Raw genomic sequence first — 21,729 nt, forward strand, 5'->3', positions numbered from 1 at the left:
TCGCTCTTCGCAAATTCGCACTTCTTCGGATTAACTATGACACCGTATTTCCGGAAGCGCTCAAATAACTTGCGTAAATGCTGTTCATGCTCAGCTTCGCTGTTGCTCGCAATCAGCAAATCATCAATATACGCATATGCAAACGGTAGGCCTCGCACTACTTCATCAATAAACCTCTGGAAGGTTTGCGCCGCATTCCTAAGACCAAACGGCATCCGCAAGAATTCGAACATACCAAACGGGGTGGTAATTGCCGTCTTATGAATATCATCGGGATGCACTGGTATTTGGTGGTAGGCTCGTATCAGGTCGACCTTCGAAAAGATCTGCGCGCCTTTCAACCCCGATGAAAAATCTTGAATATGCGGAACGGGGTACCTGTCAGGTATGGTTCTGTTATTCAACGCCCGATAGTCACCGCAAGGTCGCCAGTCGGGTTTTCTTCGGAACCATATGCAGGGCTGAAGACCACTGGCTGCTTGACGGTCGGATAATGTTCAAGTCTAGCATGTGCTGAAATTCATCTCGCGCTATTTTCAGCTTATCCGGAGCAAGTCTGCGTGGTTTTGCGTTCACTGGCGGTCCGCGGGTGTCGATGTAGTGCGCTACATCGTGCTTCAGCGCCTGCGCTTTGTAGATGGGTACAGTGATGTCGCTGTACTCCGCGCGCAGAAGATCATGGTACGGATCAGTATTGTCGGTTGTATTGATAACTGGGCTAATACGCGGAGAGTCTGAAGGCTTGCCCTTCACGTTTAATCCAGTTACGCTATCGATCAATTTGTATCGGTGCATATCTACGAGCAATCGAAAGTGGTGCAAAAATCTGCACCTAATATGGGTGTAGCCACATCGGCGATAATGAATACCCATTGACATTTGCGCCGTAGACCTAAGTTCAGGGTGATCGAATGTCGCCCATAAGTGTCGATTCATTGACTGCCTTCAGTGTCATGTCGGATTTACAGGCGCGCTGTTGTTTAGTCACGGGAAATACCGAGACTGCTGCGCCGGTATCAACAAGAAATTTTGTGTGAGCATCAATATCTCTAACGTAAAACAGGCGGCTCTCCGTTTGACCAGCCGGGTTCGCCGCCGCTATCCGCTGGTCTACTAGTTTTCCGTATGGTGCACACACGGCGGACGGCAGCGATGAGCATTATCGCCATACTTGCTGTGGTACCAACAAAGTTCGCCGGCTGCTGCACCGGTAGACTGCGCATCGCGTCGGGAGCTTGTGTCACGCCTACGACTCCTACTACGACTTTGGCGTCGCTGCATGTTTCCAACAACGGTCGTGAGTTCCCTAACTAACCGAGTTAGCTCACTGACTTGATTTTCCAGATCATTGCGCGGTTTGGCTTCTCCGGATTTCTGCGCGACAGCCGATATTGCGCCGTAACTTTCGGGCTGCGCTTCGATTATTTTGTCTGCTAGTTCCGACAAATCGCTCAGCGATAACGCTTCGCTAGTTGACGCCAATATTAATCTGACGTTGACCGGGAGCCTTTGTAGAAAAAGCTGTTTAAAAATGCCCTTTTCTAGCGTTTGGTCGCCTAATAGCTGCTCCATTCGACGGAGAAGTTGTGAGGGTTTTCTGTCCCCAAGCTCTTCCTCCGTCAAAAGCATCTGAACGCGCCGTTGCTCAGACGCACTAACACGGGCCATTAGTTTTTCCTTTAGCGTTTGGTATTGATTGTTTTCAGGTGGACATATCAGTATGTCACGCACTTCTTGCGCCACTTCCTGCGGAAGTGCTGCGATTACATGTGAGTACTTAGTTGCCTCACTGGAAATGCCTCTTGTAGAAAATTGCGCTTCTGCTTGGGCAAACCATACTAGGGGGTCTGTCTTCCAAAAAGGGGGGAGCTTTATAGCTAAAGCGCTCATCATCATCGGCTGCGCTGCGGCGGGAGCCTGCTCATTCATAGCGCTAGCTGCAAAGAAATCACTCCACCACCGTTAAGTTACCTTTATACAAGTAAAAAAAGATTCTTATACAAATTACATTTGTGACAATATCTTACAATAATATACCTATACTGTGTTTAATAACACGAGTGGCTTCTGAATTCCTCAGAGTTCTAGATAAAGCTATAGTGACGTACGTCAACCGTACAGGTTTAGGTTGTTCTGCGTTGAGGGAGGCTTAGAGTTCAGTACAGTGGATGCAGCCGTGAGTTTGTCGGCTCTGCTATACGGACTACGTTCAAAGTCGAGCTATGATGCCTCGTCAGTCTCACTTTCGACCATGCAGTCTGTTCCGCAGTGCAGTCGGCTCTGTTGATGATGTAGCCTCGTCATCTCATCGGTCGGCAAGGCGCGTCACCCTCGGCATCACGTCGGGATCACCACTTTGTTGGGGCCGAAGTCGGCCGCAACCATTCACTCATCAAGGGCGACAAGAGGACAGATGAGAGAGGGACAGGCAGATGAGTTGTGTAGTGTTTAATATAAACAGTAGAAAAAACGGGAAAACGGGAAAAACCCCTGCATTGTACAGAAGACAAAAGAAAACATCATAAGTAAAAAATAACATAAATTGTTACAAGTTGTATCATCAGTTATCAGACTTCTGTACAAAGTAGTTTAATTAAAGTAAATTGACATGGAATATCAATTGTAGCTATTTAACCAAACAATGTAGAAATTATTATCATATAATATTATAAATTGTCGTAATACAGTATTCATTATCAAATATTATAATTTCATCTTCCGGAAAGGAAAAACACCTGAAATTATGACATCAAAGTAATTCTGACTCGGATTGTCATATGTTAGAATTTAGCGTAAATCACTAGGTTAAATAACTCACCCTAGTATAATAAGGTCCCAGGAATATATGTCTCCTGGTCAGCTGCGCCCATGGTCAGCAGCCATGAACAATCAACAGCCTCTATATCAGCGGCTATAAAAAGGAATAGATCCGTTATCTACTATGTATTTCAACATATAAATCGTTACTTCAAGAACCCAACAAATAATTTCGCAAGACCGAAGCGGGTCTGATATTTAAGACTAAGCATCAATCTAAATATTGTAAGCAAAGATCGCAAAGAGTACGCTTACGTACATAGTTAAACATTCCATCGTTTGGTGAATGAATTTAAACATGTCATATAAAAAATGCAAAGTGATTAAATATCATCACTGTCAACCACATAAGCTGCATGAAATATTAAGCAGTTTATTTCGTGGTACATAGTTAATATTAAGGTGTGTTCAAAGATTCAAAAGTTATAAGCTGGATATACATAATGACACAATTCAAAATGTAAAATGGTGTGTTTTCTAACACTACTTTGTCCGGCTAGAAATGAACAATCCCATAGAATTAAGAATATTTTCTGGGTAACGAGATCTTATAAATTCCAGCAAAGTAAAACATACATCAGATAAAATTCAATTAACATACCTGGTAAATAACAACTGCAAACCTACAGTCAAAAGCTAATGTGCAGCTTCTAAAATGGTCAACAAGCCGCGACGACTTCGTTTTGAGTTGTGCGCGGGATAATGTCACTGCCCAGCTACCGGGCCTTGCCTAATATATCTCCGCATTTATGACGTCACACTTTAATGCATCAAAATATGATATGCTATAGTGAATATTAATTTAAATCGATATTCATGTGTAATATATATGTGCATATTTATATTCATGCATCTATGTCCAACAATTGTATCATAATACATGTTTTTTTAAATAATAAAGGGGAGGACTATTTTTCCTCGGCGGGATGACACTAGACCCACGTGACCCAAAAGTGATTAGGTTTCGCGGTCTGTGATACAATTTAACCACACCCGAATTGGTTGTAGGGTGGTCAAAAATAGATAAATCAAACAAAAAAATTAATAAATTAGTTTGGTCACTACACCATCAACATTTCGTCAACAACCACTTGGTCCAATAACCGTATGGTCCAATCATCACTTTGTCTAATCACCTGTTCGTCTATGACCATTTCATCTCAAAATCAGTTGGTCTAATACAAATTTTATTTTCATTCATTTCGCCCAATTAACACTTGGTCCAATTAGACCAAATGATGTATGGACTAAATGGCTATTGGATCAACTGGTTATTAGACAAAATGGCATTAGACTAAATGATAGTAGACCATGTGGATAGTGGACGAAATGATGGTAGACCAAATGAAAGACAAGTTGGTAATCGAACAAAATGGCATAAAGACCAATTGAAAATAAACCAGTTTCATGTGTTATTTTGTTTAAAGGGGAATCCAAACTAAGTAAAAAAAATTTAATAAAAAACAAGAAAATTCCCTGAAACAGAACAGGTGAAAATTTGAACAAAATTGGACTTGTAAACTTCAAGAACGTTTAATGAAAAGCTTTTAAAAGCAATAGTCACTATAACTACCTTTATGGGAGTTAGTTTGACTATATAGATGATTTAATCGACCCATATTATGAAGTCCTGTTTAACTTTCGGCCATGATCTATTTCTGTGTTCAAATTTTATGGGAAGCCATATTTTCATTGTTGCAGTTACATCAATAATGTTTCCTATCTTTACTTGGCTCTTTCCTAATTTTTTAAAGATGAAGAGAAATATTTCAGTAATTATTCCCAGTGAGTTATGAATGATTTGAGAGTCAAATGAACTGATAACTTGAAGATGTACTGTTAGATATATCTGCCACAATTCTTTAAAACTTTCTCCATTTTGTGTGTCATATTTTCTCCTCCACATTATATCATTACAAAGATTGGATTTCCTTGTCAATGCTCACCACTAAAAGAAAACACAGCTTAGTATTGAAAGTTGCCAGGGAAACACTTGTAAACATCATATACAATCACAATGTAAGAACTATAAATACCGGTGTGTTGGCTCAGTTGGTAGAGTATCCGTCTCATAACCGCGAGGTTGGGAGTTCAAACCCCGGCCGTGACAGACCAAAAGACGTTAAAAGATGGGAGTTGCTGCTACCCTGTTTGGCGTTCAATGATTAAAGGGATAGAGCCTTGTCCATCTGACGCTGCACAGCGGCTGCCAGGCCCACAATCAATTGGGCAAAGCAAATTTTCAGAGAATATTTCAAAAGATAAATTATGGATTTTTGTTTTTTTTAAAGAAGCAATGAAGAAGTAACCTTTATAAGGCATGATTATAAAAAAATTTATGGCTAATTATGGCGCAAAAAGTGACTTATTGATGGGAGTTTTAAGAGTGAAATTCATGTTTCATACATTATAACTGCAAAAGGATGAAACCATGAAAGTATTAGATTTCAAAGCATACCATATGTCAGGGGATATAATTTCCCTCCAAACCATATTGCATGTCAGGATTTTTTTTGTTAATGTGTTTGAAAAGGTTACTTTCATTTACATGTATAAGACTTGCACACTATACATGCACTGCATAGCCTATTACGCTTTTCCTCTCAATTTTTTTCCTGTGGCAGAGAATTAATTAATTTTTTTTCTTATTTTTCATCTACAAAAGCTCATTTAGACATGTAGGAACATTGATTCTTCATTTCCAAAAATGATCTTTTCTGTTTCTGAAAATCTGTAATTCCATTTCAAACTTGATATGGAAATCCCATTTTGTCATAGAAAATGTACTCAGCAATATCATGAATTCTGTTTTGCAAAAGTAAATTCAATGGATTTTCAAATGAAAAGTAAAGAACTAATGGTTTTTCCTTTTTGATTACCAATAAACATAAAATCACCGTCCCTAAACATAATGTGACAAGGCCATTTTTTCCTACAAAGTCAGCGGGATATGAATGAAAAAGTAAAACTGTTGCAAATGTAAGAATATGGGAAGGGAACACATTTGCAGACTATTCAAATTATTTAAAAATTTAGCTTAAAACAATCTGTCCTGGGTTGTCAGACATATTCATGACATCATTCAACATGAATCATCACATAATAAAAAACCCATAATAATATATGATGTCCTGAGGTTGTCCACTCAACTTTTTACCTTTTTTTAGACTTGAAGCATACAGCGTGCATGTATAAGCATAATTGTGTGATATGACTCACTGTGTAAGTAAACTGTTTGATAAATACATGCACTAATCAACACCGGGGGGCCAGTCAAATAAATTGCTGTACACACAAAAAAATATGCGTTAAAAGGGGCGTTTTTTCATTTTTGGACGCGGGTTATTTTGCACACAGAGAAAAACTCGTTTAGGGGGTGTTTGGAACTAATTTGGCCACGTGTGTGTACAGCATACATTTGACTGGCCCCCCCAGGGTAATCAACATCAAATAGTGCTGAGCTTTTTTGGTGTCAAAAACGATATTAAATTTGCCATGCTGTGTGCATGTCAGGAGAAATAGTTAATTATGTGAAATTCAATGCATTCAAATAAAATAATTAAGTGTTCTGCAAGTGAATGTCACCATGCAAAGAGATGGGGATTATCTATGACTTTGACTTTCTAGTGTTAATCCCATCATCGCTTTGGAAAGTGAGGGATTAAGAGTATTCCCCCATGACCTTTCCTCCTACAGAACCCATCCTTATTGTAGGATTAAGCCTTATCCAGGGTGTTATGATGAATTCTGTTCATCTCTCTCTCTCTTTTTCTTTTTCTCTTTCTCTTTTTCTCTTTCTCTTTTTCTTTTTCTCTTTCTTATGTGTATATCTTTATATGTGTCTTAATATTGGTGCCCATTTGGCTTTCAAATTCAATTTCATTGTCTCATTTTTCTTGAACCCTCTCTAGGTCCTTTGGAAATCCTTTTCATTTTCAATTAACCCTTCTCCCCCTCTCTCATCTTTCTTATTCTTTCCTTTGGATTTTTTCCCCATTTTCTTTTTGTTTGTTTATCCTTTTGCTCTTTACTTCCCCACTATTTTGTCCCTCAGAAGCTATATATCGCTCCCACTCTCCCTTTTTTTCTCTTTCTTAAATTGAATTTGTTTCTACATGTACATCTCAATTGAAATGTTCAAAGAATAGTATTTATAAAAGAATTATGTTAGATGGCTTTTTACAATAAATATTCCACTTGTAAGGGCCCAATATTGTACTCATCTACGATTCATGCAATATTACCTAACTTTTGGATTATTAATGGTATCCTATTCTGATCCATCCAATATATAAAATTAAAGTTTCTAAAACATATTTTTCTTTTCATCAAATACAGATAATGCAGCTTTTATGCATTTCAAGCATTTTAATGATACATGCGCCTTGAGCGTCTCTAAAAGATTGATATGACGCCTTTTAAATTGCATATATTACTATTTATCATTTTTTATTATTTCTCTTGTTCTTCAAGAATCTACACTGTACTCTTCAGGAGGTTGTTAAGCGACAGATAGGAAAAATTGCTTGTATCTATAAAATAACAATTTATGTTTAAAATTTGCTTTATTCTTTTTCTAGTTGATGGAATGTGACAGTTGTTGAGATGTATGCTGCTTTCACTCTTCAAGATCCATTATTGTTGTCAAATTTCTACTTAAAAGAGTCAACATCAGAATTACATACACTGTAGTTGAACTGATGATCCAGTGAATGTGAATGTCTCTGTTATTGGGAGCACAACATTTTTTTTGTTTTTACCTAATTATGTATTCCATTTGTATTTTTGTTGAAGGTGTAAGGGATATTCGCAATATGAGGGAGTATATTGCTGCAGAGATCGAGGAGGAAGCTAAGAAACCACATCGACTCAAGCCCTGGCCTGATCTTCAACCCGCAGAGTAAGTTTCAATGTTAAGCCCATTGCATACTTGATCAATTGTGATCTGCATTTCAAAGAAATCGTAATATAAACATTTGATATTTATGAACATTCCAACCAATAAAATCTTAGTGATCAGAGTTCAGAAAAGTGGTAAGAACTAACTAAAATCAAAAGTCAGTAAAGTTCGAGCCTCCTAGTAGGAATAAAAGCAAATTCAATTTCAAATCGTAATGACGTAGCATCGGCTGCGACTAGAAGCCGATTTTGACATTACCTAGGCCACAGGGCTTGCTGCAAAGTAAAATTATGATTTTATCATTCCTAACATTAGGCTGAATTTTGAATAAAATAACTTCCTTTCCTGGAACTTTTATATTTAATGCAAAATGCGATTTATTAAAACATCACGTGGTATCGGATTGCATAGTGTGCGCTGGGCTTTAATCAATAGAAGAGGCTCTTGAGTGGTGGATCCAGGCGGGGCGCAAAGGGCACACACCCTTCTGTGTGTTGAGAATTGCCCATCGAAACATTCAAATCAGAAAAAATTGTAATCTGTGTCCCCTTTTCAGATTTGTTCTTGCCCCCCTTTCTATTTTGAAATCCTTGGATCCTCCATCGCTGTTTGTATAGTATAATGTAACTAATCAAATATATCATTAAATTAAAATTGAGTCTTAAGTCATTTTATTGAATTCTGAAAGAAATTGTCACTGTGGAAAAGTTGATTATTATTCAGTAAGAATTAGCGTATGCTGGAAGATTTGGTAACTTGACTTGTATGCCACTGTATTACAGCCGCATCAACAAAACCAATGCAAATGAAAGACGGTATGCCATTGGTAATATTGTAATAGTTTTTTGTCGGTCTCAAGTCAGTTTCATGATTGTGACTGTAGTGTTACTTTTAATCAGGGTGTGTATAGAATTTTGTAATGAATAGACCAACAGAATTGAAAAATAATAATCTTTAGATTGATATTTGTAATATAAGCTAAAGAAAGTAACAATCGGGTTATTTGATCAGTATACAAATAAGAATTACTCCCAAGTACAGTGTCACTTATTATGAGAATAAAGACAGATACAGTGGTAAACAAACTAGGTAATATTAATATTAGGTGGATCGATATAGAGCTCTTTGCCAGAGGATAAAACATGAAACTATTATTTCCCCGGCTTTAGCTCGTGCTACCACTTAATCGGCAGTTCTCAGTGGCAGTGCATTCAAGGAATTCATCCTTCTGGGTACCAATTTACCTCACCTGGGTCTAGGGCAACATGATGCGAATCAATTTCTTGTTGAAAGAAATTAAAAGCAATGGCTGGGATGTGAACTCACGACCCTTTGTTTCAAAGTCTGGAGATTAATCCACTGGGCCACAATTTTCCATGCACAGTATGTTTATACACTGTATAGTAAACCAAATTGGTTTAGCAAGAGTGATGCGAGATATTTTGAGAATCAGACCAACTGGAAAATATACTTGTTTCTTTACAGGGCACCCTGGGTGAGTGACTTCTTTATACATCACCCAACCCATCACTTCTTGGTTGTCATCTTTCAAGGGAATGATAACTTCATGGGAAAAGAGGTAAGAAATATGAATTTTACACCAATTGTCAAGGATTTTAGTTTGTGCATCATTCGTAAGTTACGAGCAACTTTATGAATGACTGGTGATCCTTTCTTAGGATCTAAATCAACACCATTGAAAAAAAAAAAAAAAAAGATGTACCACAAAAAAGGCCCAGGGGGGGGGGTACTCACAAAATAAGGCATACGGGGATGTGTCGCTGGAATGGGTTGCTTTTTGGAAAAATCCCTAAACATGGGGTATGGTTTTATGCTGGAAAATCCCTAAACATGGCCCCAATATTTAGTTACTGGCCTTAAACATGGGTCCATATTTTCCTCAAATTTTATTTTTTTTTGCTTGTCAAATTTTCATAAATCCTTAATAATGGGTACCTTTTTAGCCAAAATGACTGGTAAATATGGGTATGGGTTTAGAACCTTCAACCGCACACCCCCGTCTAAACCAAATCTAAGTACCCCCCCCCCCCCCCCGGAAGAAGGTAAAGTTACTCGTAACTTAAAGCTTTGTGAAACACCTACCAAGATTCAAATTAACCGTTATCTATTCCTCAAGTATTTTAGAGTTGTTTTGCCCAGGTCTTCATTTCATTTGAAATTCATTCCCATTTCTTCAGCGGGGTAAATATGATTCCTCATGTGATATGATTGCTCAGTATCGTTATCTTCTCTAGTTCTACCACCTCCAGACCTTTGTCCTCCTTCAGTTTGGCCTTTCTCTGCATCTTCAACCTTCATTTGATTTAATAGTAAAGATGGGAGACAAAATCTTTTCCTCATCGAAGCAGTGGCCAGCCAGTTTCATTCTTCTCTATCGTATTTTGTCTGAGATCTTTGGCAGATTGTATTATAGCTCTGTATTGTGATGTTCAGCATTTACCTTGACATCTTGGGCAGTGGGTTGTAACAACCTTCAAATTTCCTTGCCCCTCTTTTGGCATCGTTCATTTTTCTTGACCATACAGTAGTAGAAAAAAATGATATTTTGAATACTAGTGTTGTCTTTTGTTGCTGTTGTGTTTTTAATATTTAGAAAACGGTAATAGCCACCATTATCATTGTCATTCAAGCTGTTGATCTTTCTGTAATGCAGCGAATATTTTGCTGGTGAATTTTTTTTTACCTGATTACTACACATGCTGCTTGTAAGCAATTGTACAATACTACAATGCTTGTAAGCAAGCAACCAGAGGACTGGCAGCTTAAGGTCCTCTCCGAGGGACCTGGTAAAGAGGGTTGACGCCTTACCAAAGGGCACTAGCGTACTAAGTGGGAATCGAACCCGGGTCACCGGAATCCGAAACCCCCGCTCTCTACCGACTTCAAATACATTTGTTAAAACTCATATGTTTGGGTGTATTTTCATGTTTTTTCTGTGTTTCTAGATTATCTTGGATGTTTCAAACCATGAGAGAGTCAAAGCAAGATGGATGAGAAAGGCAGATAACCCTCTTATTGAAAAATGGGGTGTGGATACATTCCCCTCTGCATACATCATAGATCGTACAGGGATACCTACAAAAATTGTTGGGTAAGCACTCAAGGGGTTTTCAATCCAATATAGACTGTCCCAAGAATATGGGGCGTATGGGTTGGGATTTGAAAAAATTTAAGACAATGATATGATTCAATTTGATACATGTAGATGTAGGTATTACGGACCGAAAGTTTGTTTAGGTTAAATATTATGTATGCAGAGATGAGAATGCTTTTCACAGCATGATAATGTTTCTCTGCAAATGGGAAATTTTAATTTTATTTTGTTTTGTTCTTATTTGTATAGAAAAAGGACTGAAACCATCTCTGTTCAACATACAACTTCATAGCTCAATGTACCTTTGGAAATTTGTTGATATGGTTTCATATGACAGGTAAAGAAAACGAATAGTAAAATGTTTCACTCTAAAGCGGTTTTTTTTAATGTGTCTTATGATGATGATATCATGTGATAATGTAGATGTACCTTTAAGTAGGGGAATAGAACTGGACAAACCAATCTAGTTCACAGTTAGGCGAGAGGGTTCAAGGCAGCCAAGGGACATCGTTCGGAATGAGTCTAACCCTTGCTCATAACTACAGTATATTCCTTGTGTTCTTTGATTGTTCTCTGTAGATCTGATAGGGCCAGTTTCAGTGCAGCCATCAAGAAACACATCAAAGACAATGCAGATGAACTACCTCCTGTTGAACAACTCCTGGATGATACCAACCATCTCCATGGCGATGAGATGCTGGATAAGGGGCATCTCTTGGGACCGGAAGGAGGGGATGGGAAAGCCAACAGGAGCGAGAGAGACGACATCGATAGCGACTTTGACGGGAGGGACGTGGACGAGGATGGAAACCTAGAGATGAAGGAGAAGGAGGAGAAAGGGAAGGAGCTGGGACTTAGCCTACTCTTGAGACCAGGAGACAAAGGGTTTGTGGAGATGAACAAAGGAGGAGAAAATGATGGAGGGGATGCTGGAGAGGAGGAAGAAGGACAAGGTGGAGCTGAAGCAGGAGGAGAGAAGGAAGCAGAAGGGGTGGGGATACTCCAGGAGGAGGTTGGAGGTGCTGGTGTAGGTCTGGATGACGTCGGAGTGGATGACGGACCGGTAGAAGATGAAGAAAGAGTTGGTGAAGAAGGAGAGCATAAGATGATGTGGGATAGAGTGATGGAGAAGAACAAAGAAAAGGCATTGAAAAAGAAAACCAACAACAGGCTGACTGATAAGAGACCAAGTGAATGGTGGGTATAGCACAAGTTCAAAGTATCTCTCTCCATCAATATATTTTTGGAATATTTTATCAAAGTAATCCCTGCAAAAAGATATTTGAGCAGTCGTCTTTGAAAGGAGGAATCATGTTAACAAAAAAATATGTTTCATTTGATTTGATTATGCTTAAGTCAAACAGGTCTTTGTTGTTATTGGTAATTTAAAATGAATGATTCAAACTTAAATCATATGGTCATGAAGTATCAGTAAATATAAAATGAATCATCATAATCAGTTGACTGATATAAAACAAAATGTGATTGTTTCTCTTTTTAGCCTTGCTGGTAAACAAATTTTTTTATCTTAGAGGTCATACTTCGGTGAAATTGTATCCACATACTTATTATAAAATCCTTCAATGTGGCATTTGAAAAAAAAAAACTGGCAGGAGAATTCTCTTGAAATTAACATCAAAGATAATATTTTATTATTGGTATTCTTGACTGCAGATAGAATTCATTTCCATTTCTTTATCATTCCAGGCCCAAAGTCTACATGCTTGATCTAGAGTCAGCTATCCAGTACTCCCTCAGACAGGAGGTATCTCTTTGTAGTCACATCAAAGGAGATGATCTTCAGGCACTCACAGACTATGTTGATGTTCTCAGAAAGGTTAGTGTCTTTCAGAGATTAACTACAGTAATGACAGGAGCAGCAATACAGGAATGGTAGGGGGAACTGACCACTGTGATTTTTTTCTCCAGTGTAATGCTGAAGAAAAGATTATTAAAAAAAAGAAAGAATGAAGGAAATTTCTTTGTTTATGAATAGGTCATCTTGCATCCCAGGTTATGCATGTATCCATTTTTCATCCCTGAATGATTGGCTTCAACTGTCAGCACTAACAGCATTCAAGGAATTTCTTCCTTTTTCTACAGAAAAAAAGTGCTGTAACCGAAGGTACTGAAGGTAAAAACAGGCTGATTTTATGTGAAGAACAAAATATATCCTGTACTTCCATATTTTGTTTTTGGTGGTGGTGCTTCTGCATATACGATTGGGAAGTCAAAATCATTTAAGCAAACTCATTTTGTCTGCACAATTCAGGTTTATAGTTATAGTAAATTTAGGAAGAATGTGAAGTCTGTGTTAATTGGGCATAACTGGCAAGACTGATATTCTTTTATTTTAGTATTTTCCTGGAAGACCCGAAGTGATGTCATTCCTGACCAATGTACATCAGTGGCTGCTGGTGAAGGAAGGCACCAGTGTACCCATAGAAGAATGGTTGACCCTTGTTGATCCAAGCAAGGTAAGACTCAGTAAATTACACCCAATCTTTCTATCATTCGTTTGCTCTCATCCCACATGGTATAATATACAAATGATGCATGCACATAACTTATTATGTGATGTATTCTCATTCGAGTTGAGGCTCTGTTCAATCCATTTCACAAAGCTGTTAGGCTGAGTGCAATGGGATGAACATGCACAGCATCAACAAGAGTGAATAGGTCGCAAAATGGACGAATGAAGACATGCATCATTTGGTTTATACAACGACTCTTCTAGATTGCATTATTTGACAAAATGGAAGGGAAAAAAAAGCAGATTGAATTGAAATGTATTTGCCTTTTCTGGCAACTCATTTTCTCTGATATCATGATTATTTTTCCCTTTGTGTGAAAGCAGTTAATTGCTTTCATTCTTTTGTGACGCACTTTTGATTCATGAATCGAAGGGCGCACAGTCTACCTTGTTGATGCGCTTACTTCGATGCGTGCAAACATGTACACATTCAAAATGTACGTACACACATGTTCAGTGGTACACACCGAGGGAGAAAGCTCAACTGTACAATGGAAATAAAATATTGAATGGCTTTCAACCAATCAAATTACAAGAATCGATAGACTTCATCAAGTCCATCCCATGAAGCAACGTGTTGAGGTTTGTCCAGAGTAGGAGAAGGGGAGGAGGAGGGAGGGTATTAGAAGGAAATAAAGGGATGAGGAGTTTGGGTGGAGAGGGGTGCAGGGTTACAGTAACTAGTTAGGTTTACAATTTGCCTATGTACCCCCCCCCCCATTCTCCTCTCTGTATATTTTGTATAATCCACTATGGTATTGGAGCCCAGCCTATGAAAGGCCAATGGCCTCTAGTGGCTTCCCCCTATTCTTTGTGTTTAAACATATGTCATCCTTTGTATGTTGATTGTATTTAAATGCTTTTAAGAGAATTAGAAATAAATAAAATGAAAATATGCTATTTCCTTGGCATTGGTCATTGGTACTAGTCCTAGTATTACGTGTAAGTTATCTAAAAATCTATAACCAGGCTTACTGAAAAATTTGGATGTTTTAAACCTGTACCAGCCTTGCTGCAAAATATACATTTCAACTTTATCTAGGGGAGATCTGCTGTAGACACATCTGGATAGAAATACTTGTAAAATCTGAAGGAATGATTCCTTCTGCCTCATACATGTACTTTGGTGAACTCTTTGCTGTTGCCTAACACTCTTCAGCAGGGTCCTGTCTTACAAAGAGTTGTGATTGATCCGATCAACCACAGCTATGGATGGCCATCACCATCTAAAATGAAGTTTGTTAAAAATATATTCATACATTCATCATTCTCTTGAAAATTTAGTGTGTTTCTCTTTGTATAGTGCAAATTTCCTGTAGAAAAAAATTATGGTATGGATGGATTTCCATACTGTTGAGATTAATTGGATCAATCGTAACTGTTTGTAAGACAGGGGCCCAGAACTGCAGCTGTGCGGCACATTCATCTTGCTCTAATCAATCTCCTATGAATCATACCAATATTTGCTTGTGGTCCAGGAACCGGGACTCGGTCTCCCTGATCAAGTCGAGTGGATTGGATGTCGTGGCAGCCAGCCTCATTTCCGTGGTTACCCATGCGGTCTCTGGACGCTGTTCCACACATTGACCGTCTCCCAGGCTTCACTGATCAGGAGATGTAAGTACAGAATGGCCTAAGTGTAAGGACAGAATTTATTTCCGGTGGCCAAGTGGCTGAATAAATGCATAAAAGTGTGCGGAACATATGGTAGTAATAAGTCTTGTGAGAATTCATCTCAAAACAAAAGATTGATACACTGTACAGTCAAACTTTCAAACCATGTGTCTATGAAGACCACAAATGTTGTTCCTCTATAATTAAATTTCCAATTAAAGCCTGTAAAAGGAACCTGCCCGTAGGGACCACCTGCTCACGAAGACCGCTTTCGTCATCTCCTTTGGTGGTCTTTATATTTCAGCTTTCACTGTAATAATATATTGTGTATAACTGCACTATGGACTTCGAAAGGACTGTATAACACAATGACAGAGTTATATGAGTCTTAATGTGGTAATGCCATGGGAGACCAATCCCTGTTATGGCCTCTACTATATATCCCACAAATTGCAATTTTCGATTGATTCCTAATGATTGAATATTTCTTTTTTTCATTGAAGCATGTGCAAAGTAATATGTCTGATTTCTATTTTAAATGCACAGGACTGGTAAAGGCATTTTTTATTGTCATTTTTGTGCATTCAAACCAGGTGAGGTGACTAGGTACCGGATAGTATTAATTACTTGAATGCACTGAGCGTGGAAGCACTAGCTAGGGCTAATGCTGGGGGTAATGCCAGGGTGTGCCTCAGACTAGATATGTTTTCTAGATGGTGCTATATAAATCCCTGTTTTCATTATTATTACAGTGGCAGCAGATTTTTAAATATTTATTTATTGATTGGGAGATTATGTTGTGATAGTATTGTTCGTAGTACTGTCACATCAAAAAGATCTTTTGCTGCCATCTGTTTGCACAATTCTGACGAGGACTTTAAAGTTTAAAGAGATAATTAAACATTTACAATTGTCTTATTAAACATTTATATTATATTGAATGGCTCAGATTGGAATACAAGAAATATTCCAAGAGTTCAGGAAAATATTCCACGAATCGCAGATGAGTGGAATATTGGCCCTAACGAGTGGAATATTTCCGGTATTTCATGAAATAAAGCCATCCATAATTATTATCATCTATCCCACCCCCCCAAAAAAAAGAGGGAGAAATAAACAAGTCATATCACTTATCACATTATGCCATTATCACTTCATAAGATCAACTTTGGTCGTTGACATGCGACTTGCATGTAGTTCATTATGACGTCATGGAGCGTAGTTGTGCTCTATGCTGCGCATCGCATTGCTTTCATTGTTGTACGCGTTGTATATTTCACACATTCGCGCCCGCGCACTAAACTGTTGAATAAGCTCTCATATTCAATAGCAAATTTTGTACAGGAGCCTATGGGATATTCGTCGGATTTCGGTCCTTTTTAGGGATACGCTCTGATACTGCACGGGCAATTGATGCAGATCAAAATACGTGTTTTTAATGCATCGCTAGAACACTCTATATAGATGATAGTTATAATTGTCTTGCATTGTTATTTTTCATCAGATGATAATGTCAGCTACATGGAAGTACTTCATGCCATGAGAGGCTACATTCTAGCCTTCTTCAGCTGCCAGAACTGCAGAGAGAACTTTCGTCATGAAGTAGCTGACCTGGATGACTCCGTCACTTCTCTTGACAGCGCCATCTTGTGGCTTTGGCAGACCCACAACCGGGTAAATAAGCGTCTTCGCGGGGACCTTTCAGAGGATCCAGACCACCCAAAGCAATCCTTTCCTCCACGGACAATATGCGCTTCCTGTTATGCCAGCACCAACGTGGAACTGTGGGAGGAGAGACGAATACTGGGATTCTTGAAAGACTACTACAGCTTGCGGAATTTTGCTTTCACCGGTCTCCATGCGTCAAATGGAGTCATCTTAGATGAAATAGACTTGGGATCTCGTGTCACCCTGAATCCGGAGGGCGTGAAGGTCGACGTTCTGAATCATTTGCGGCAGCGGGAGATGGATTTTCGGTTGGCGGTCGAGACGAAAAAATCTGGATACTTTGGTCTCGGGATCAATGGGTTGGACCTCAGCATGTGTATGGTCCTAAACATCAGTTGTGTGATGCTTATAGTGTGTGTTTACTTTGTCCTGGTATGGAGGAGACGGAGAAGAACTCGAATGTCGCGGCTTCTGCCTCGATGATGAATCTTTAAGTGTGCTATTAAAGTCAGAGACAAGATGAAGACGATTTTGCTATTTATTTTACATGTAAAGAGACCCTGTGGTGAAGCGAGACCAAAGTTGGATGTAGGTAGGTTGTGCTTTTATACAGGTCAGAACTATGGTGCAATTTTTAATTATCCTTTGCTTATCATTTTTTGGTCAGTGTATATCTTTCTGTATGTTCTAATACAAGTGATGTGCTCCTCAAGGCCAGCCTTGATGACAATCATATTGCCTTGACCTTGGCCCTTGTCCTTGGCCTCGGGGTAAATGTACATCTTTGGATGAAGCCAGTTGTGACCAGGAAATATTTCAGAAATAAGAAGATAACAATATGTCAATAGAGATTTACAACTGTTTTTTTTTTAACATCACTTGTAGTGGTGAGATCCCCATGGCTGCCCATGGCCTTGAGGACAATGTATAGCCCTTGACCGTGGATCTCTGGCCTTGTGCACAACACTGTCTAATACCCCAAGGTAATTGTAGTGACACTCAAACTCTGTATCAACAGATTGACAAAGCATACAAATTCTCCTCTCTCAGGAGATAAAGAAGCTTAACACTAGTATGAGCTTATTTTTTTTTTTTTTTTTTTTTTTTTTTTAAACCCTTCCACAGGGGTCCTTTATTGAAATCACTATAATACATATTTTTTGACAATACATGATTAAATAATTAACACAGTATATGACACACAAGTTGAATATGTACAATACAATATTCCATGAAATTGTCGTAACATTTGTATACAAAAAGCAAAATCAAAGTGCAAAGGAAAGAAAAAATCCATACAAAATATATACATATATATATATATATATATATACATATATACATGTGTGTATTTTAGAATGATATCTGATATACTTAATGTAATAAAGTAAAATATGACCACCTTTTTATGAATTTCTTCTCTTTCAGATTTGTTTTATATATATACTTTTCCATACCATAATAAGATTTTATTTCAGACAAAATATGGTCGAAAACTGGAAGACAGTGTTTGCATTTTGCTGCAAAAATTTCTTTTCTAACGATTATAAAAATATAATTAAGAGCACCATTGTTGTTTCCGTAAACACCGAATAGTTTATTCTGGTTTGAAATTTTGATATTCAAATTGTTACGAGAAAACCAAATTTCGAGTTGAGACCATATTTCGTTCGTGTGGGCACAAGAACAAAAAATATGCATAATAGTTTCTTCATAATTATAACAAAAGGTACATAAGTTATCTGTAACAAATTTAAATCGTAACAAAGCATCTTTCATATAAATAATTCTATTCACTATTTTGAACTGAAACCATCTCATGTTGACATCTGCAGTTGAATAAAAAGGTATTTGATAGTAGAACCTCCATATCGTGTTGTCAAAGTCAAACGTCTGTTTCCATTTGATGAGACTTATCCTCATTACTGTGTTTGGTAGATCAGCTGTTTCATGAATAAAAACTGGCATTCTATAGTCTTTCTTTGACAAATTTTCAGATTACAGCTGCCAATAGACGCCAGGGGTCCGTTTTTTGAAAACCATGGACAAGTTTATTAATCTTTATCCCCCAACCATGATTGTGTAAGAGAACAGGGCCCCACATGTATTTTTTAATGTTGAATGATCTTTATTTCTGATTAACTACTTAAAAGCTCATTTAAATTGTTTATTATTATCATAGTATTCTCAAATATCATGAGAATGATCATGTACATTTAATTGAACATAAAACTGTCTTATTTGAACTACTTATCAATTTGATATTGAATTCACATTTAAATTATTTTCTTTAATTACTTCTGATATTGAACAATCATGTTCATAGATTATGAAATATTCATTAAAGTGTCATCAGTATCTACTTACATGTATATGTTGAAAACATTTCATTGTCGATTACCTAGACTGTAGGTTCAGTCATACAGTGGTGCTAGAATGTTAATGAATCCTACCAGAAAATGAACATATTTAAAATCGTTCAAATTCTGCCACCTTTTCGCTATTTGATTGTGAAGTCAGGTGATAAAATTTTACCTTTTTTCTATATAGTTTTTTTCTCTTGGCTCGCTGGACATTGTAGTGTTGTTGTTGTCTACGTTCAACACTCAGCATGAAGGAATGCATTTTTTGGTGGGGTTCACTAAATTCTTAAGCACCACTGTATATATTATATATCTTTATTAATCATTATGCTTAAATTGAAGATGTTGTTCTAGTCATGTTCCAGATATTATTTATGTTGAATAATATTTCAGAAAATTTGAAAATGCAAACTGAAAAAAATAATTTAATTTTTCCTGTTTATGTTGTATCTTATCTGGTGTAACAAGATAAAAATATAAGAAAAAGACTAGAAAGTTTAATCACAAAAGCGAAGGTGTTGAAAGTTGGAAAGGGTCTGATTTTAGAACTTGTCACAGGTGACAATGTTCCTAAGTCCGCCACTAATTTCTAAATTTCAGAAAACCCCCTTCTTTTTGTTGCAATGACAGTAATAATCTATCTAAATCTTAGCTTATCTAAAATAAAAGATAGCAAATGAAGCCACTAAACATATTGCCCATGAAAGAATACATGGTGAACCATGAGGCATATATATCGATTCATTCATCGCCATAGAAACATTCAGAGAATCAATATTCTTTACCATGGAAAACTTCAAAGATTTTTTTGAGGCTATTACATGTATGCCTGTATGCCATTCCAAGGAGGAGTCTATCACATGGCATGCAATGGATGATTTCAAGTACAGTGTTTTTATCTGGTGTTGGTGTTGTGGCAACAATGACACATGTCACAACACAATTCTTTAAGTGAAGTGTTGTGCACTGGCGTCCTCAACTGAGCATTTTACTTTTTAGCACCATTTTTCATTCATACATGTAGCTGCTTTTTTAACTTTTCAAAGTTTATAAAGACTTAAGTGAATTGAAAATGACAAATATACTAAGTACTAGTAGTAATGATTTTGTCAATTTTATCAGAATATTATTTTCCATAGGTTGTACTTAAAACATGACCATGGTCTGCATATTTGATTCTCTTTTCCTGTCTATGTTTAGTGGAGTTTTGGCCAAAACCACACAATGGGACCCTTTATCATGAATGGGGTAGCTTACAACTCAAAATCAGATTGATTTAATTTAAAAGGGATTGGGCTTTAAGGGGATTAAGAGGATCTGGGTGTTCTCAATATTTTTTCCCCCAAATAATTCTCAGGCTTGAACACTCAATTCAATTTACTAATATTTGAAAGTCACAATTCAATTCCCCATAGTTCAAAACTCACAATTAAATTCCCCAGAATTTAAAAGTAAAATTTCAATTCTGTAGGCCCTACAGTCCATGTTTGTAAGTTGCTTGCATCTTACAGCCTCTAAAACTACATGATGATAATGATAATCCTAGATTTGATTTGTCTTGTGGCCAATCCGCTCTGTAGAGTACTCAAGGCGAAAATAAACTTTGAATTTGGATGTTTTTCACTCGTGAATTGTTATGGGCCATGGTAGTGCGTTGGTCACTAAACTGCCTGCTCTTCCTGAATAAAAAAATGCAACTGTCAGCATTGTCCTTTTGTCTTAAATAAGTGCTTGTGCTAAAATACATGTATTGTATCGAAAGTTTATTTAAGCAACAGAATTAATGATATTTCATTAGGCGATCTGTACTATCTAAACATGTAATTTTATTTCAGTATATTTATATTTCCAAATGTTAACTATAATCATGTACATCTCCATGAATGTATGTTAAGCTAAGTATTTTGGACTTAAAGTTTGTTGAAAGGAGAAATGGGTAAACTGTGTGCTCCATTCTTGTAGTGCATGAAAACGTACCAGTTTTGGGGTACTTTTGTGCCATATCACTGTTTAAATTCTTGTGCCATTCTAATAGTTCCTTTAAAATGCTCAAATTGATGATTATCGTATCAATTTAATGTATTTATATATATATTGAATTAGCTTCTTTTCTTTCTTTGTAACATTGATTAAGAGATTGAAAGAAATGCATGATAACACTTCTTTGTATTCATTATATTTTGTCATAATTTTTTTTTTCAATATTCTTTTCTTAACACTTTTAGAATAAAATAGTTTGAAGCAATTTTTCTTCACACTTTGCTTGGATTCTAAACATATTTATGATAGAAAACATATCATAATATGGTGTTCATGGATATTTGAATTACATTTAAAGTGGGTTTAAATATGGCTGTATGCCTGCTATTGCCTATTGAAAAAATAATCAAGTTTTGAGGAATTTAGATACATGTTATCAGTGACAAAAACAACAAATGTTACCGTCCTTTTCCTATTATAGTTTTAACAACATGAGGTTGCAATATTATACATACTTTTTCAGTAAGCCGGATGAATCATGTAATGTCTATTGATCTTGCAGTTTTTTTTTGTGCCATCATTTGTTAGGAATAGCGCCACCACATGTTAGATGTGCATCAGTTCTCCTTATCCAGATTTTTCATTCAGTCCTCTAATAGCCTTCTCCTTCTTTTTCTCATAGCCATTGTAGTCAACTTGTTCCCTTTTACAATTTTCATTTACTACCCCCTTCTTCATA

At 37.1% G+C, this 21,729-nt stretch overlaps 2 protein-coding genes across 2 annotated transcripts; one reads left to right on the top strand and one right to left on the bottom strand.

The window, feature by feature from the left end:
- Nucleotides 1-1,113: 1,113 nt before the first annotated feature.
- LOC129278684 (uncharacterized) lies at nucleotides 1,114-1,929 on the bottom strand. Its single transcript, XM_054914829.2, has one exon. The coding sequence runs from the start codon at nucleotides 1,927-1,929 to the stop codon at nucleotides 1,114-1,116; it is 816 nt and encodes a 271-aa protein (XP_054770804.2).
- A 5,686-nt stretch (nucleotides 1,930-7,615) lies between these two features.
- Nucleotides 7,616-20,853, top strand: LOC129277606 (sulfhydryl oxidase 2-like). Its single transcript, XM_064110318.1, has 9 exons — nucleotides 7,616-7,717; nucleotides 9,203-9,296; nucleotides 10,684-10,829; nucleotides 11,412-12,029; nucleotides 12,540-12,669; nucleotides 13,190-13,309; nucleotides 14,844-14,982; nucleotides 16,484-17,725; nucleotides 18,559-20,853. Exons 1-8 carry the CDS (start codon nucleotides 7,632-7,634, stop codon nucleotides 17,128-17,130), a joined length of 1,980 nt encoding a protein of 659 aa, XP_063966388.1. The 5' UTR covers nucleotides 7,616-7,631; the 3' UTR covers nucleotides 17,131-17,725; nucleotides 18,559-20,853.
- The last annotated feature ends 876 nt before the right edge of the window (nucleotides 20,854-21,729 follow it).

This window comes from Lytechinus pictus, chromosome 15 (genome assembly GCF_037042905.1).
Source record: "Lytechinus pictus isolate F3 Inbred chromosome 15, Lp3.0, whole genome shotgun sequence".
In the NCBI taxonomy this organism is placed as follows: domain Eukaryota; kingdom Metazoa; phylum Echinodermata; class Echinoidea; order Temnopleuroida; family Toxopneustidae; genus Lytechinus; species Lytechinus pictus.

Coding starts and splice junctions, on each gene's coding strand:
- LOC129278684 (XM_054914829.2), bottom strand. CDS start 1,929: ATGAATGAGCAGGCTCCCGCCGCAGCGCAGCCGATGATGATGAGCGCT.
- LOC129277606 (XM_064110318.1), top strand. CDS start 7,632: ATGAGGGAGTATATTGCTGCAGAGATCGAGGAGGAAGCTAAGAAACCA. Junction 10,830..11,411: donor ATACCTACAAAAATTGTTGG/GTAAGCACTCAA, acceptor TGTTCTCTGTAG/ATCTGATAGGGCCAGTTTCA. Junction 12,670..13,189: donor ATGTTGATGTTCTCAGAAAG/GTTAGTGTCTTT, acceptor CTTTTATTTTAG/TATTTTCCTGGAAGACCCGA.